General features: G+C 37.2%; 1 protein-coding gene across 1 annotated transcript in view; it reads right to left on the bottom strand.

Moving 5' to 3' along the window:
• Nucleotides 1-285: 285 nt before the first annotated feature.
• The window catches only part of CNTN1 (contactin 1), a 200,348-nt gene continuing 182,263 nt past the window's right edge, over nt 286-18,370 (bottom strand). Inside the window, exons 22-25 of the mRNA XM_066183095.1 lie at nt 17,247-17,433; nt 15,666-15,778; nt 14,355-14,511; nt 286-2,959 (exon numbers count right to left, since the gene is read on the bottom strand). Coding sequence (XP_066039192.1) covers nt 2,880-2,959; nt 14,355-14,511; nt 15,666-15,778; nt 17,247-17,433 — 537 coding nt within the window. The 3' untranslated portion in view covers nt 286-2,879. The remainder of the gene's footprint in view (nt 2,960-14,354; nt 14,512-15,665; nt 15,779-17,246; nt 17,434-18,370) is intronic.

Raw genomic sequence — 18,370 nt, 5'->3', positions numbered from 1 at the left:
TGTCTGGGGCTTAGTTGCTGGCTGGGGTTAAATCGTGACATATATATATATATATATATATATATATATATATATATATATATATATATGTACTGGAAGAGAAAATACTGCCTGAAAAAATACTCTCCTTAGTTAGCTCCTGCTTCCACAAGTGCCAAAAAGCTCTCAGGATGCTCTCTGCTGCTGATTTTAAATCTTTCTATCTGTATCACCTATAATCAGAGCAAATCATCCAGAAAAGCTCCTTAACTCCAGTAGTAGTCACAAGAAGGCAGGGCAGGGATACACAGGACTTCATTCTATCCACACTTTTACTATCACAGATTACCACATCACTGTTATGAAATTAGAAACCTCCAATTCAAAAGACAGTTATAATACTTTGAGTAACATTAATACATTTATTTAATTGTCATTTACTTTTCATTCATAAAAAGGACAAAGCACAGTCCTGTTCTACTCATTTGAAAAGAAAAGATAAAAAGGAACTAAAAAACCAGTTCAATATTCATCAGTATCAAATAATAGCAATATCAATTTTCCTGAAATATAAAGAAACAACAAATATGTCTATCTATATAAACTTTAATTAAGAACCTTGCATTTTAAAGCAGATGATACATTAGTTAGTTTTTCTTGACAATTTCAACAATTTGAAGGTCCCAGTCAAATTTACACTTACGTGAAACAGAAAAGTCTTCAACTATCTGATCAGTATGTGACACCTACTTCATCCATGTTGCTGATTTAAAAATAGAGAAGTGTCTTTCCTTCCCAGGTCACTTCCATGCAACAATGAAACAGTTTTTGCTTCTTACACCATGTATTAGAAAAGTAAAAGGCAATCATGCATTTGGCAAAAGATGTACTTGTGGTTGTATATTATATAAAAATGAGTCAACTGCAAAAGAACAAAACCAAATGAAACACAATAGAACACATTTTTTTTGTACAGAAGGCTTATAGCATATAAGTTTCTTATGTATGAAGACAGCTCATTTCTCTTTCAAATAATTACACAATTTATGAAACTCAGTAGTGTTTGACACTTTGACATTCCTCTATAGGGGAGTTACCACTTTTGCCTATTTAAAAAATTTTCATCTTGTAACAAATAGTTAAAATTAAACTTAAACTGTATTATTGAGATTTATTAATGAAGACTCTACACTTTTACATGTAAATATATAGTACAAAATTATACAAAGAAAAGAAAGGGGTGTAAATTATTAATAGACCTATCCTTGCTTCATGTAAATATTATTACGGACCTCTACAGTATCAGTTCTAAAAAGATAAAATCTATTTCTAAGTAGCTAGCAAGGTTGTGCTAATAAAATATGATTCAAAGCTTATAATTCTTGAAGCATCAGACATTGCACTATTACTTGAGCCAGCTGATTCAACATCACTGTGTTTCTTCATCTCTCACACTCAAACTAATTCCCAGCACTCCATGGAAAATGAAAGGAATGTGCATTTCTTTAACAACTTAAAAAACCCCAAACAAACCAACAGAGAAACCCAGCACTGAAACGCTCTAGACACAGTCAGAACAAAAACATTCTCTATCTCTAATAGAGTTCCCGTTTTGAAAAGGCCATAGTAAACATGTAGCTTTGACTAACAGTTGGGATCTGACTTTCACGTACTAACACACAATTGGATCATCCAGTACTCTATCAAATAGAGAAATGGTCTCAGAACTTTAAAACTCTTATTTACAACACTATGAACATTAGAATAATATCAAGTTCTTGAAAAAGCATATAGTTCTCCCAAATGTACGCCTTCAATACAGGAAGGTAACACCTGGTGTCTGCAGCATAAAAATGTAAATATAATAATTCTTTTTACTGTGCTACTCTGCTTTTGCCATTTATTGTATATCTTTTTTTCTTTTTTTTATATTTTAAATCTTTTCACTTTAAAAAATAACATACGTTTCCTACCATTTCATGGTCCACTTGGCTGATCTTAGCATGGACTTCATCTCCAAACTCCTAAGTGTTATATTGCTACCTTAATAATAACAATAGGAATAAGACTAAATCAAAACCAGTACATTACGCTGCTTCCCTGAAAGCTGACATTTGACTCCCAAAACCAGCAACAATCACCTTAACAGAATTTTTCAACAGAATTCTTTTAAGAAAAGGATATAATAAATCTCGGGTCAGTGAAGCACAGGTAAATTCCTTTAAGCTGAGCATGCTATCCATTTTTCGGGTGTTCTGAATATATTTAAAACAAAAAAATCCTTATCACTGACTTTTATTTCAATTCCTTCAAATTCTATCCAATAACCTCAAGAAATATAGCTCAAAATAATGAAATGTTTTTGCTTTGACTGTCTCTCTAAAAACCAGTAATCTCAATAAATGATGACGGGGCTATTCAAAAATATGCAGTACACGAAACATATAGGATAGTACAGACAGACGTAGTACTCTTACATTTATCACATACAATCAACATTTCAATCTCTATTATATTTCACAATTTGTTATTCAAGTTAAAGCACCTACGTATGGTGATTTTACTTTCACTGTACAGCCTATGTTATTGGGTTTTAACACTGTAACTTGCCCCATTGGACCGAATCATGCAACTGTCACAGATCAGCATAAGTGTTTCATAAGGCATATTGGAACAAGTTAAAAATATTTCTTAGCCGTTCAAAAGTTGATTTACTTTATGAAGGAGTTCCTGGATGCCTCAGTCCTCTTAAAGTTCATAGGAAATCGGTAGGGTAATTCTTTTTAAAGTGTAATTTATTTGGCTTAGGATGGTGCCACAGGAATCAAAAAGAATCGTGGTCCTCATCTTCATAGGGAGTCCTTTGTGTTAGGTGGAGGACAAGGTGAATCCAGCTACATTCAGAATCCCGAGCAGGCAAGGACACCCAGGGCAGGCACCACTAGGACCAGGAGCAGAGTTGGTACTCCAACAGCAGCACCTGTGCATCGAACAGAAAACAACACAAAATTGGTCTTACTTGGTCCCACTTCAGCACTACTTGTAGTGGGGGGAATAATCCTGAAGTTAACAGAGTATGGAGGCTGGAAACCAGCTGGCATATCTCAGCACAGCCCCTACCTGCAAGGATAATCTGAAATGAACAAAGAGACTTGTACAGTATGGTGGCGGACTCACTCTTTTCTTCTGCAAGAGCTGCCTGTTTATGCAGCAAGTTTATACAAGAAACAAGGCCATTCAGGACACATCAGTATATTTTGATTTGGCCAGTCCGAGTAACCAGGAGGTTATTATACCAGGAGGCAAAAGGTCAAAATAAATATTTAAGCATGTGAAAACAAAATTAATGGAGTCTTTGAAATGTGACAAAGCAAAGAGACACCTTTGGAAATGTTAATGCTCATATGAACAGCAATAATCTGAGAGATGTCAAAGAGCCTAGTCCGTTTGTTTACCTGCCAGATTACAAAGTCCAGATGGCTGACTTCTTAGCAGTGTGGCATTTATGTCTGTTAAATCCACAAGGCTATTTCTTAAACAAATATTTTAAGACATAAAATATTAATCTACCGTTTACAAACTTTACATGACTCGCACTGGCAAACAGAAATAAGAATTGCTATTGTTAAGCAGTTTGTGTTGTGATGGTCCAGCTCCCTGTTAAGAAGCAACTATGTGAGAAAATAACCCAGCCCAGCTGTGCCTGGCTGTCAGTCTTGGAGATGGGCCAAAGGAGCCTGAGAACTGGCTATTCTTTCCTCCCAGAGAGGGCTTGTCTGTAACAGGATGGTAGATGGGCAGTGCAGGACCCAGCTTACTGCTAGGCTTGCTGTTGAACACTAAGCACAGAAGTGCTTGTAGCTGGTGGTGACAGTCCTGAGGTGCTGCTGCAACAGGCCCACTGGACAGCTCTCCAGAAAATGCTAAATGAAGAAAAACACACTGAGAAGGTAATACACAGACTGAACAGCAGTGGTTTCAGCAGGCCTAAAAACAAGCACAGCACGACAAACTGTGAAAGTAAAGGGGTACATTCATCTTATTTTTTCGTGATTTATGAGGCACATTAATATTTCATTTTTATTCCTAAGTATCAAAGTAGAGGTTCTTAATGAATGAAGCCATAGGGGAAAAAAAAAATCAGGTTTTGCGTTTTAAGAATATCCAGAGAAAATGTATTCTGCTTTTGTCAGACCAAGATAATGCAGTAGGAAAGGAACAAAATAAATATTTTGAACACTTCTAATAGAGGAAAACAAGACAAAAAGGTTGCTGAGTGAAATTGAATGATATGCAAGTATGAGGAAACATCTGTTTGCATGTTGCTATTCTACAAAGAGAAAGGAATAATAAATCTTCCCCTGAGATGTGCTTACTGAGTCCAGAATAGTTAGCAATTCACCTCATTATGGCAGTTCTTACAAGGTTTAGGCACTGTTGCAGAGATGTATTTACCAGCTTTCTTAAATAAAGCAAGTCCTACCCTTGGACAGCACATTAACAGAACATTAGCAGGATAAATGCACATTAAACAGATAATCTTTTTTTTTCTTGCTAGATTACTGACCTACATGTAAGGACCCATACTGGATCAATTACTGGAAATGCTATTTGCCACTGCATGACAGCCAGTAAACTCCTGTGGCTTATGAATGAAAGAAAAGTTTTGCCTAAGAACAGACTACAAGATGCAATTCTGTGCAGTAATGCAATTGTGATCTGTCAGTTTTAGCAACCTTGAAAAGCTAGAGAAATGCCAGATAAAGACTTAATGGACGTGTACAAATAAACACAGGAATGTAAATTAAAAGAGAAGGATTATTAGGCTCTCTCTGAAGTCTGGCCAGGTATGAGCTGGATATATGTAGTGCCTGAAGATTCTTTCTCTCCTCAGTGTTGTAATGTGTGATCTTTCCTCTCAATTAGCATTTCATGTATCCACAGTGCAAAAAATTGCAAACCAAAGCCATCAAAGTAAGTGTCAAAACCAAATCAGCACCACATGACCCAACTACCACCCTAATGCACCATGTGTGAAATGATATCAAGAGTTCTCATTTCTTTTAAATAAACAAAACACGTCCTTAAATTTGACTGTTTTTTGTGGTTTGTGGCGGTTTTTTGTGGGTTTTGAGGGTTGTGGTTTTTTTTGTTGTTGTTGTTGTTGTTGTTGTGGTTTTTTTGTTTTTTTTTTCCTCCCCTCAACAGTCCCAAGCAAAAATAGTGAAATCTTGCACAGGCTTTACTACTGTCTGGTATAGAATTCCTGTTGTTGATATTTTAAAGTTTAGGACTAAACTATCTATAGAAACATGTATTCAGAACATAGTTTAACATCAAATAAAATCTGTATACAATGCATGCAGTTAACTAACTTTTTTCTGTTTCCTATTCTCAGGAGCCTTTTTCACACAAGTGGTTGTTTATCTGTATGAATAAATGAAAAGAAGAACTGCTGGATGGCTTTTCCTTCAGCAAGATCTTTACGTATCACAGGAACTCCTTGTAAAGTCTCACTAATCCACAGCTTTCTATTAGTATTTTAAATTCTCTGTTGCCATCTCAATCACACAACATCCAGGATGAAGCTTTTACACTTCTGAAAGGAGATCCTAAATTTTGCTGACATCTTGAACAGTATGCAACGATCTTCCAAATATGCTCAAAAGAAATGAAATCAACCTAAATGAAACAGGCATTAAACCAGTGATGTATTTCCTAAGCTTTTGTGACAATTTGTTGCATCATTATTTTCTTTAAATGCTACTTATCTTTATATATGATATTTTTGGCCCTTTTCCCAATATCAGTGTCTTTTCATATTGCATTGTGAAAAAAAAAAAGGACCTTTGAGCTCTCCTGGATCACAGCAAGCTGCAACCTCCCTCTGAGTGGGGCCTCACAGAGCCAGGAAACTCAAGTTTGCTATGCTCAGAGGACTGCTGATGAATGCCAATGACAGAGCCTGATAATCTCACTCCTTGAGGCTCAACCCTTTGCCTGTAGAGAAGATGCAAATGCATTCAACATGAGCTCTTCCCTGAACTTAACGGGAATTATTCACATACTCCTTTAGGTCTGTGTGTATTTGAGTGTGAATATGCCATAGCAAACGTACTGTGAATGTTGCTCCCTTAGTTTTCTAAGTATGTTAGATTCTTAAGTCAAGCCTGTAAGAGAGTTATTGATGTGCTTACAGTAAATTCTACAGAATCTTTCCTTAAATTGTTCAAGTCAGGCTTTGATTAAGTGCTGCTAAAACCTGTAGGCCTAAACCATTGGTCAAGTTCAAGGGTAAGTTTAGTAAGGGGGTCCCCTTGAAACCTTTTGACACAATCGGAGAGTCTCCCTTACTCCTTTTTATCTTTACCCTTCCCCATCCATACCTTTTTCCATTCCCTGCCTCTATGTCGGTAATTTTATGTTGATTTGAATTTTAGACCAATTGATTTTAGATTCTGTTCTGATTTTTCTCTATGTGTTTTGTCTATCTAGTAAGTAGAAGAGTGAACCTTGCCAACAAACTCTGTCATGGTTTCATTTTTACATTAAATCTGCTTTTGCTGATACTTTGCTGGTGACTCTACGAACAACCTAAAAACTCATTCAGGACAGTCTGCCTTTGTGTCTGTTTTGCAAAACAGATTTCTTTTTTTTCTGAAAGAATGACCAAACTCCTACCCATTTTCCTGTAAATAATACCCTCCTTTTGGTCCAGGATCCAAACACCTATATATTCCATTAGGCTGTCTCATTTTTCTCTCTCCTTTTTACTAGAGAAAGGTTAATTGCAAAGCCTTCTCATATTCTGTTTCTCCTTGTGTCTAAGTTTATCCACTACTGTGCAAAAAAAATAGGTCACCTGAAAAAAATGAAGGGATTTTTGCCTGTTCCAATCATTAGTTTCTTCATCAATTATTAGGCTTCATTTGTATCTGTTTTCTCGGTGTTTTCATATTTACTCAGGTAGAACAAAAAAAGAGAAACAGGGGAGACTAACAATTTCTTTTGGTTAAACTAAACTGCATAAAATAAAGAAGTGGGTTTGCTGTTCTTTCAACTGGCTATTGAAAAGAAATTGCTCTTGTCCCAGCTGGAAGTACTGTCTTCATGAAAGACTACTGCAAAAGAAATAGGTAGTATCAGCTGACATGATTTAAATTCTGTTATCCCTATTCATGGTAAATGGAAAATAACTGAACTAATTATAATATACTTATCTTGCATCACTGGCATCATTACTAAATCATGCGTCCAACTTTCCCTTGTCTAGGAAATCTTTGTTTGTGCACGAGGAAATTTTCCTCTTGCCTGTGCCATAAACCTTTCAAGAAAGGCACTATGAAGTGATTCACAACTCTGTGATTTACTGTTTTTGCAGCAGAGTATATGTATAGGATGGAAACAAATCTGTCTGTCCATCTGCCCATCCTCTGTGCTGTGCTAAGGTTTCCTGTGCATCTGGGGAACAGCTTCAACTACCCCAAGAAACGCATATTTGAATTGCTGCTGATGATCTGGGTGGTTTTTCCACTCCATGGTGTTAGTCTATCCTCTCCTACTTGAAAATTCAAAGTCAAGGAAACATTTTGTTTTGTTCTGGCAATAGCACCTGGAACCTTGGCATTGTTAGCAGGCAGCAGCTGGGGCTTCTTTTTCATTGACTCTAACCCTGCCCCAAACCTGGGCTGTCAACATGAAAAGATGACCTGAACTCCAAGAAAAATCAGAAATTTTTCAGTCATTGGGTTAATACTTAGATGTCAATAAGTATACATTATTTCCTAAATACCTCATCCCCTTCACACACACTAATATTCATTACAGATTCTTTTGCATGGAGAGTAAAGTAGAAGACCACTGGTAATATTTTTTTAATAAAAGTTGGTCTTCTAAACTTGTGCACACAAAAAATAAAAGCATGAGGAGATTCTCCTGTGACCCAGGCAGAGGATCTTCTTTGGCCAGCTGGCATGTCTGGGGATTTCTGAGTGAGGTCTGATTCTAATTCTACTCCTCCTTGCTCAAGAAAATAGGGATTTCTGAATTTTTCATACAAATAATTTCAGCCCAACTATATATACCAGATGTGTCACTCCTTTTGACTTGAAAATAGTCCACGTTTAAAAAACCACACAGTGCAATGGGCAAGAAACTCTTCAGGTGCAAAATGGTGGCACAGCCTCCCTCCCTCCCTTTGCTCCCTGAGTACTGCAGCACCACAAGGAATGATCAGTGGGAACAAGCAGCACCTAGGACTGGAGAGCAACATGAAAAATATGCAGACAATGAAAATAATAGACATGGAAGCATCAAAGAAAAAAAATTAGTCCAACAGGACAGATCAGCTTCAATTTGGCCTTACTCTTCAGCAAGGCAGAAAAAAAATCTTAAACTGGGCATTAAAGTCACTGTGGAAAGGAAGAAAGGAAACAGGGATTATCACAGGATAGTGCAGGCTAAGAAAAAGTAACAAGATATGGAAATATTCCCACTATCTGTCCAACATTTGACTTTGAATAGAAGAAAAAGAGAAAAAATTGTAATTAATGGGAATATGGCTTTTCACGAAAATGCTTGTTCTGGGTATGTTGTAATACATGGAATCGTCACCTTATTCAATCAAACTAAGGCCCAGAAGGAGGCAATACCAATAAATTAGAATTGTGATGAAATGAAATGTGATGAAGAAAAATCAAGAAAAGTAACAGATAACAGCATATTATAAATTATTATAAAATAATCAGATAACAACATATGTTGATTTAAGCATATGTATGTACCAGGTTAGAGGGCATTCTGAGTATTTTCTATATAATTTTTGAGTCATGAGGCAACAGCAAATGAATTTTGAAAGTTACTCTTCTTTTAGAGGAGAGTTCTTTCAGAAACGTACTTATAATTTAGTAGAAACTTTTTGCTATATCCTTGTACCAGATGCATAAGAAGTTCCAAGGCAAGTAACAGAGGACTGTCATGCTTCAGCTAGGTAGAGTATTTTTTCTTCAGTATTACGATTCTTACCTGTGTTTTCTTCCTCTTATTACGACAACAATCTTTGCAACAGATGGACATTTTCAAACTACAATCAAAAGATTGTGATTATACCACATGAAAAGGGAACGACCATCTGACTTACTTGACACTAATATATGCAATAAACATTTGTCCCCTTTCAAATAGTAATTAAAAAAAATTTAAAGATAAATAATAAAAAGGATTGTGTAAATTAGTACAGCCAAAATTTATGGATTTTCCTTTGAAAGAGCTATACTTCAAAGTAAATACTATTTCAGGATCCTAAAACATGCCTCTGGCAAATGGAATTCATATGTGTATATATATATATGTGCAGTGAACACAGAGAAACTGCAATTTTCTTCTCTTGCTATAAGCATATACAATACATAAATTACTCTTTGTCCATGTCACTATTTAAACTGAGACATTAACCTGATTTCATAGGTGAAGCTGACGGTGTATGGTATTTTCCTTTCTTCCCCAGTGTTTATCCAAATGAGAAGAGTAATCCTCCCCTCTCTCCAACCCTGGATGAACTTTTAAAAACTTTAGAGCTTGATTCTATTTTTCCTTACTCTGGCATAAAGCACCTGCACTGAGGCCAGTGCAGTTACACAAGTGAAGTAAAAAAAGAACCAAGCACCATATGGTTTTAGTTCCTACTATTGCAAGATTGTTTTGATTACACTAATATTAGTAATACGACAAAGCACTACAATCCAAAAATCATGCAAGAGACAAAAATAAAAATCTCAGCCTTTATTGTATTTCAAAGGAAACAGATAAGCCTATTATTCACTGTTGAAAAAGACTCCATTGGTTAAACAAGTCATTCCAACCTTCATCTGGTTGTGGTAACTCAAGAACGAATTTTAAATTGTGTAGCTCATTAATTTACTATAATGGGCTTGAAAAATAACCCCAAGCTCCTTATTTTACAACAGGCACTGGCCAATAAAATACAAAAGATCATGGCTGTATTTTACACTGATTATAGCTGTATGCTGGAATGCACATATACAGAGTGATTTTATGATAAGAACTTTTTTTTCAAGATGTTCACTAAAAAGAGGTGCATGTGAGATAGCTATGTTTGGTAAACTTTGTTTATATCACTCTCACCTAAAATAGGGTATCCTGTTGGAAGCTGACTGGTTACATGACAGCAAAGTAGCTGGAGGATATTTGCCTCCCCATTTTGCAGGTGACTGGGTTTTCTGTGAGATGATGAAGAGGATGAGGAAACAAAAAGGAAATTTTTCCCTTAAACAAGGAATTGAGATAGAAACAAAATCTACTTCTAGTTTCTTTTCCATTTGACTTTCAAATGGAATTTTGTTAGTTAAAACATGCTACAATTTTGGTTCCTATGTTAGGACCCCAGGGCCATTAGTGCTCTTGAACCTGACATATAAGATAAAAGATGTCTTCTGGTGTCCTGTCTGGCCTCCACCTATGTCCTGGGGTGACTTTATGATGCTGAATTGTATTCCCATTTGTCTGTTTAGCCCAGAAGTAAGTTCTGTGCCTTTAAAGCTAGATCTGAGAGCAAAGTAGGAGAGAAGGAAAAGTGGCGGAATTTTTACGCGGCTGTATTCAAGAACACAGTGTTAAGAGCTTCAGATCTCTCTTGATGCATGTTGCCTGCAGCATGGACAGGGAGAGTGGGAGAGCTCTCCTTTAGACCTCTCCTTGCTTTTAGTTAGTTTTTTAGCTAGCTGAGGCAGAGAAGTTCCCTAGACTGTGGCTTTTTCTTTTCCTGGAACTGTTCAAACCTGCTCTGGACCAAAAACCCAGAAAAACCACTGGAAGTTCATGCCTGTGGCCCAGAATTCTGCATTCCAGCACCAGAGAGACTGAGAGACACTCAGTGAGCCAAAAAACACCCACAGAAGACTTTCTGAATTTGCTTCTCTTCAAAACAGTGAAAGGTTTTATTGTTTAATATTATTAAATTTAATATTATTCATTTTTTATGCTAATAAATACTTAACTTGTTAAATAAACAGTTTTTTCCATTTTTCTCGAAGGAAGTTTATCTCCTGAACAGGTGGGGGGAACGATCGCTGAATTTTGCCCTTTAAGGAATCATCCCTTTGGAAGTTCCCTTCCGAATTCGTCCCAAACCAAGATGACCCGCCTATCCAGAAGGCTTCAGGTCCCCTGTATTTCATGCCATGCCTGTCAAAATTGTGTGGATGTCCCTGGTAAACTGAGGCATCTCAAATGCTACAGGCTTTGTTTGACATTCTGAATTACACCCTAGATGACAACTGGTTATAATGGGAGCTTAGACACCTAACTAAGCCATATTATGTAGATTACTTTGGATTTGATACCCACTGAACAGCAGGAAAACCCATCTGGATGACACACTAGTGTTGTGGACACTCCTTTTTTAAGATCTGGCCATTCCTGATCAGTGTATATACAGAGGCTATTTGGAGCCTCTGTCCTATCTGCTTGATTCTCCCCATTCACTTCTGCACAAAATTAGGTATGTTTGCAAACTCTGGAATCAGATGTCTAAAGGTCATACAAGGCAATACTCCTCTCTGAGTTTGGTAAGATGCCTTACGCTTTGCTTTAGCTATTGTTTACATCTCTGTGTAAATATGTAACTTCCATTTTGGTCAGTCAAGCACTAAAGCATGCATTCCTATCAAACCGCATCTTCTCTTCTTTGAAATTCTCTGAGAAAAACAATAAGTTAATTTTTAAAAATCACTATCATTCTTTTGGGGCAATTATTCTAAACCCTAATGCATTACTGGAAGATTTCCTCTAGAATAAAAATTAGCAGACATAATTTGCCATGTGTAGGTGTTAAAACTATACTTTGTTCTGCTTTTCAGAAAAGCAGCCTAGAAATAACCCGAAATTCTTGCCCAATTTGCTGTATACTATGCATTGCAAAGAGATTTCCTTGCCTTTTGTCTCTTCTTCAGACTTTCCTTAACCGAGTCCAGCTACCTCTGCCTAGGTCACCAGAGGCACAATCCCTGTCTGTCTAGCTGGTGAATGGTAGAATTTATGAATGAGAACTTGTCTGCAGAGTGGAAGACAGTTCAGTGCAAAACTCTGCAAACCAGCATTTGTAGGGTGCTAGCTCTCCCAGTGGTGCAAATTCTGTACAGGCATACTTAGGACAGGTCAGAGTCTTGGCAAGACTGATCAGCCTGGGCTTGACATTGTACTGACATGATGCTTTTGGTCTGGGAAGTAATCTACCAGCTGTCACCTAAAGAGTCTTTGCACCACACCAGTGGCAGGTTGTAATGCATGTTTGATACAAAGATCCTAAGGACATGTCCAGAAGACAGCAGTTGCCTTAACTTTTTTGCAGCTTATAAAATATGTTAAAAGTGATTGTCCTGGTGTATGACAATACAACACAATATCTTTCAGCTTTTTTTAAGAGGTTGACTTACTACCCCAAAATATTCTCATAGAACATGGTACACACAATTAACATGTATGCTAAATAGATTAAGAATTCAGTCACCAGCAGATTTCAAAACACAATTATTGAAGAATGGCCACTGAATTTCTAGTCAATTCCACACTGAACAGCTGTAGACTGAAAACAATCCAAGCAATTTTATCAAAAGCAGCAGAAGTAAACACTTATGGAACCAAAATGGCAAATAGAGACAACAACACATTCATATAAAAATTCAGACAACGCAGGGACTTTAGCCACTCAAACCAGCTATGCTTTGTCAAAGTCACAGGCAAAATTAAACACAAAGTTAAAAAGAGACATGACACTGTGGTGGGACTCCGAAAACAATGAGACACTCTCCTGGAAAGCAAGGATTCCAGGAAGGATTCAGAGATGGTGTTGGACAAACAAGATGAACATAATTTCATAGCCTCATGCACAGGGTAATAAATGGCTAACGAAAGCCTTTCATGAATAATGCTGGAAGTAGTTAAGTGTGGGGAGGCAAGAATATCTCTGCAGATAGCTGAGTTGAAACAGTGCTTGTATAGTATCTACAGTCCTAAAGGAAGTCTCAGAAGCTAGAGAGGTGAAGAAAAGAGTTGATGAAATTATTTAAGACTTGATGAAAATGTAATAGTGGAGAAACTCAAGGCATACAGTCTTTTTAAACATTTGATTAGTCACGTGGCTAGTATAGATACATTTCTTAATAGGAATAATGTATTAGACACAAAAAGACTCTTCAATCTAACAATGGCTATAAAAGAAAACAATGCCCAGATACCAAAGCCAGATAAACACAGATAATAAAATTAGGCAAAAAAATGTCAACTGTGCAGGTATTCATTAGAAGAAAATATACACAAAATACAAACTTCACACAAACAAAATTGGTGATACTCATGAGCTTCACACCAGGTGATATAAGCTGTATATATCATTGAAAACCTGCAGATGGGAGGTTTCCCATCCTTTAGGAATGGGCAGCTTTCCTCATAGTACCGCTAATACAGTCTAAGCTTTGTTCTTTTAAAGCCACAATAATGATTGCATTGCTTCTGTGACAAGAATATTGTTGACCTTGAATCCTTCCTAAATTTTAAAATTAAATAATAATATTGTTTTCTAATTTTTTAAATTAAAAAGACAAGAATACAATGTATGCGTTTGAATCATACCTTGCAAAGACACAATCCAATTCCTTGATGTCTATCCATATGTTCTCTTTCATAGCAAATAGTGCCAAGGAACTACTTAAGATAAAAAACTAACAGGAAAGAGATGTGCAGAGCATGTCTGAACTTGTATTTATAGTCGACATTGAGCCCAATTTAAATTATCCTAAGTCACAATTTTTTTCCAACATCCAGACCACTCTGAATTAAAGCACATGGAGTTTTTCATTGCTAATTAACCATATTTGTGCCACAGATCCCCTTTTCAATGAGAAGCAGAACTTCCCCGGCAAGGGGTCCGTGCATCACTGTGGACCACTCCTTTTCTCTATTATTTTCCTTTTAGCGACATTTGACAGAGGAATGAGATGGAGGCAAAAGGTGCTATGAACTATGGGGTTATTGCAAGCTGACACCTAAATCCTGTGGCCTGCACCATGTAGTTATGCTTGTAGGGCACTACTAGAAGTGGCAGCCCATCTGGGGGCACCAGTAAAAGCAGTCTAGTATTTGGAAGACTGGCAGTGCTTCCAGGATTGAGTTGGACTGCTACAGAGGTGTCCAGTGTGTGCCATGAGTCCTCAGAAATACTACAAGTTATTCTCAGTGCAGTCACTGTTGATGGACTACTATTCCAATTTTGGATGTGCCCATCTCTCAATAGCATGCAAGAGGAAAACACTCAGTCCAAGATTTCCGAGAAGTGTGGCAAAGGAAAAGGGAAGGCTCACCTGAAATTTTTATTTGGGCTACTTCTCCATCTCCTCCTTCACTGTGTGCTCGCACCTCAACAACATATTCACCATCGCTGGGGACTGGGACTTCTATCGTGTGCTTTCCAGTGGAAAACAACTTGCCTTCATGCTGTCCATCTGGCCTATACAGCACCTAGGAAAGTCATAGTAAATGTAGTCATTGAAACGTTACACTTCCATGAAGATACATTTATATATGTACAATGCTTTTTTATTCATATGAAACATTATACACACACACACACACACTCACACACACTCTTAGTGGCTAATACAACTTTTTTCTATATTTATACAAAGCGAAAAAGTGAATCTAGACACGATGTTTTCTCATTTTCTGTTACAAAATTATGCCACCTTTTGAAAAATAATTTCAGCACTTACACTCAAAAGAAATAATTAAGTGATGTAGAACGCAGGTGGCAGAGACCATCAAATCAAAATACGAGAACTCAGCTGGGTTTTCTGACATAAAATTTATGACCATTTTCATAAATGAAACAATAATCAATTTTATTTTTAACTCTTGATGATGTTAAACTATTGCAAATGGGATGGTATATGTCTTGTGGGACCTTTAGAAAAGATCCAATTTCTTTCTGAAATAATCTCTGTTAAGCACTATTAGAAATTCCCAGGAAGGAGTTCAGCTCCTCAATCAAATTTGCAAATGAAGAATATGATAATAATTTTCTTACTGCCAAGCAAGCAGCAACATTTAACAGGAATTAATACCTGAAGTTTTCTATATGCCCTATAGTCAGTATATACACTTGCTGTGGTTACAGAGTAACTGCATCTAATGATGGCAGAGGTCCCTTCCCTTCCTCTACCTTCCCAGAATTTAAAAACTCATGCTCCACGAGCTGTAGCCCCCATGGAGATGGGAAAGGAAAACTGAAACAATGCATACTGATATAAGGAAAAAATACAAAGTTTAAAACTTTTCTATGCACTATTTTAAGCCATCAGACAATAAATGTGATCATGTGGGAAATAAGGTTGTTGCAGTCACTGCTATGAACTTTCCCATAATATTGCTTGCCACCCAAATGAATTTTGGTGCCCTGATATTTTCTCATCATATTGACTAAGCCCACTGGCTCTGCCCTAGACCTACTGGATGGTTGCAACTGCTGAACATGATACCTTCCTCTTCAGCATTCAAGTATGTGTGCATACATAAGTGTAAGTGTAAGTCTGATTACGTACAAAGACACGAAACTGTCTATAAAATGCACTACACGACGCATACATAAAGATAAAAAATATTTTCAGGTATCATACTTTGTATCCTTCAACAGCAGACTCATTTGACATTGCCTTCACGTGATCCCAGGTGATGATGTATCTTGAACCAGATCTTACAGAACTGATAATTCTTGGACGTTGGCTTGGAGCTGAAAAGCAACATGTGTAATAATGTACACATAAATGAGATTTCATAAATGTTCAATGGTGTTTTTATTAAGACATGTAAAAATGTGAAAATGGAAATTAGGCTGCCATGTATATGAGTAAGGGATAGTCTCCTTCCAGGAATGAACTGCTACAGCTCCAGCCAGGCAATTTTGGATGGCTTTGTGCATTGGCTACGTTGTGGGTCTGCCTTTCTGTGTCGCCAGAATGGAAGTGGCCAACATTACCCTTCACTGTGTTGCTGATCATGAGTATTTGTTGGCATGCAGCTACCTTCAGAACCTCCCAGAAATGTGGCATAAGTCATATTTATTCATTGAGATCAAATATTTAATCAACTATTTACAGCCATTTATACATCATTTAACTCAGTTCAGCAGAAACAGAAGTACTTCACTGCAGAAATCATTAAATATAACTTACACAATAGGCTTATGAAATGGACTTTTATTAATGAACCCTTCAGGTGCAAGTTGCACAATACATTATTTACTGACAGAAATCCTCAAATTAGTAGCATGCATTTTTAGCCCAGATAACTGTTTTAAATACACAAGATGCTTTTCTTACATTGCTCAGTCAATGCTAGTGCTAGGTATCCTCATTGAGTCAGGAGCAATATTCAAAAAACCTATTATGGTATATTGATTCTAGGGTGAAATTCAGATCACTCACTTCTCAAGGTTGCCTGAATCTGCTGCTCTGTTGGTGATGAAAATGGCAGTTGGCCACATTTTAATCATCAGAATCCTTCTTGCTATTTACTAAACAGAAAGGCAGCATATAGATGCCTAAGTAATAGCTGGTCTCAACTGCTCATCATTTAGAGTATCATGTCCAGCTTTGGGATTCCCAATACTTGAAAGACCCTGGTAATCTGGAGTGAGTTCAACAGAGCAATACCAACATGGTGGGGATCTGGAACACCTGATTTGTGAAGGAAGGGTGAAAGAGCTGTGCTTTTTCACCCTGAAGGACAGTTTTGGAGTGGACCTACGAGTCTCCTGTCCTAACAGGGGGCTTATCAAGAAGGATCCAGCCTCTTGGACAGCATGGCAGGAGGACGAGTAACAAAAATGCACAATATTGATTGGGAGTCTCAGACTAGATGCTCAGAGTAAGTCAGGGACTGGAATGGGTTTCTCAGAGAGGTTGAGCAGTCTCTGACCCTTTGGTTTTTCAAGATCCAGCTGACAAATCCCTGAGCAACCTGATCTGAGCTTGCAGATGACCCTCCTTTGAGCCTATAATCTTAGCCTCCTCTTTACTGCCTTTTGTAAGATATCCCCATTATACATGGCAACAAAAGAGAGGAAGGAGAATTTTAGCAGAAATTTTCAAACTAAGAAGCAATAATACCACATGAGGAGAGAACAATCGGTATATGAATGAGAAGCCATGTTTGTTGATGGACATGATTATACTTAACCTAACGCTTCATTTACTTACGTGCTTTCCTGGTAACAACATCAATGGTGCTGCTGGGAGGTCCATAGCCTGCACTATTGAAGGCAGACACATCTACGTGGTAGCGAGTGTTAGGCTTCAGGTTTTCCAGTTTGGTTGAATACTCTTGATTGCTCACCTGTACCCGCTGTGCAGCTGCTTCCTTATCATGAGCAGCCCAGTAACGAATCTGTAAGTAAGCCAGTTGGAGGATTAAATTTAACATATTTATTCATAAAGAGATTTTATAAAACCTGATGTATTTCTACACTATATTTTCTGATATAAACCAGCTAAAAGAAATCTAACAGCAATAGCACAGAATTCCTTCTACAGGCTGTGATTTCAACCAAGTTATGTATAGCCATAAAGAAACAGAAATAAATGTAGAATTTATAATGTAAACATTTCTCAGAGTGGTTTAACTTGTTCCCAGCTAAGTCACTAGAAGCCTGGGAGCTGAATAATGCCTTCAAAGAACAAGACCTTTTTCTTCTTGCTGTTTTGTTCTTGCATTCTACCAGGAACTTTAGTATTATTTTCTTACACCAGCAGAGACTAAACTCTGATAATGTTTTTGGTGTGTTTTGTTTTGAATGCTGTGGGTACAACCCTTGTATCGTGAGGCTTTATTTTCTCTCGTTTACATTTTAATTACAGTAATTGATAAAAATATTGCTTTTTTGTCTTAGAACACATGCTGTGGTTGAATAAGAAGAGATGCAGGGGATTTAGCAGGGGATTTCTCTTTACCTACTTCAAATGTCTTTGGACATGAGAACAGTACCACTACACAGAGAATACTGTCAACTAAATACTCCTTGTAGCTTGTCTCTTGCCAATGTTTTTTGCCACAGTCCTTCCCACCAGTTACAGGTTACTCACTCTGATTATTATAAATGGGACACCTTACTGGCCTTTGTCACTCTTTCCTGCTGCAGGGAGAATGACAATATATCTGCAGACCAAACTGGCTTCACTTTTTAAGTTCAGCATGCACACCTGATTTTCAGCAGGCACAAAAAGATATTCTTCAGTTCTATAAATGTATGTCCTGCATTCTGTTTAGAAAGTATCATCCACTACCATCCTAAACATCAGTTTACTGTAATTTAGGCAATCACACT

The sequence above is a fragment of the Chamaea fasciata genome, unplaced genomic scaffold, assembly GCF_029207755.1.
Source record: "Chamaea fasciata isolate MVZ Bird 193981 ecotype frontalis unplaced genomic scaffold, bChaFas1.0.hap1 SCAF_5, whole genome shotgun sequence".
Lineage (NCBI taxonomy): Eukaryota > Metazoa > Chordata > Aves > Passeriformes > Sylviidae > Chamaea > Chamaea fasciata.
This window is presented reverse-complemented; position numbering and strand designations above follow the sequence as displayed.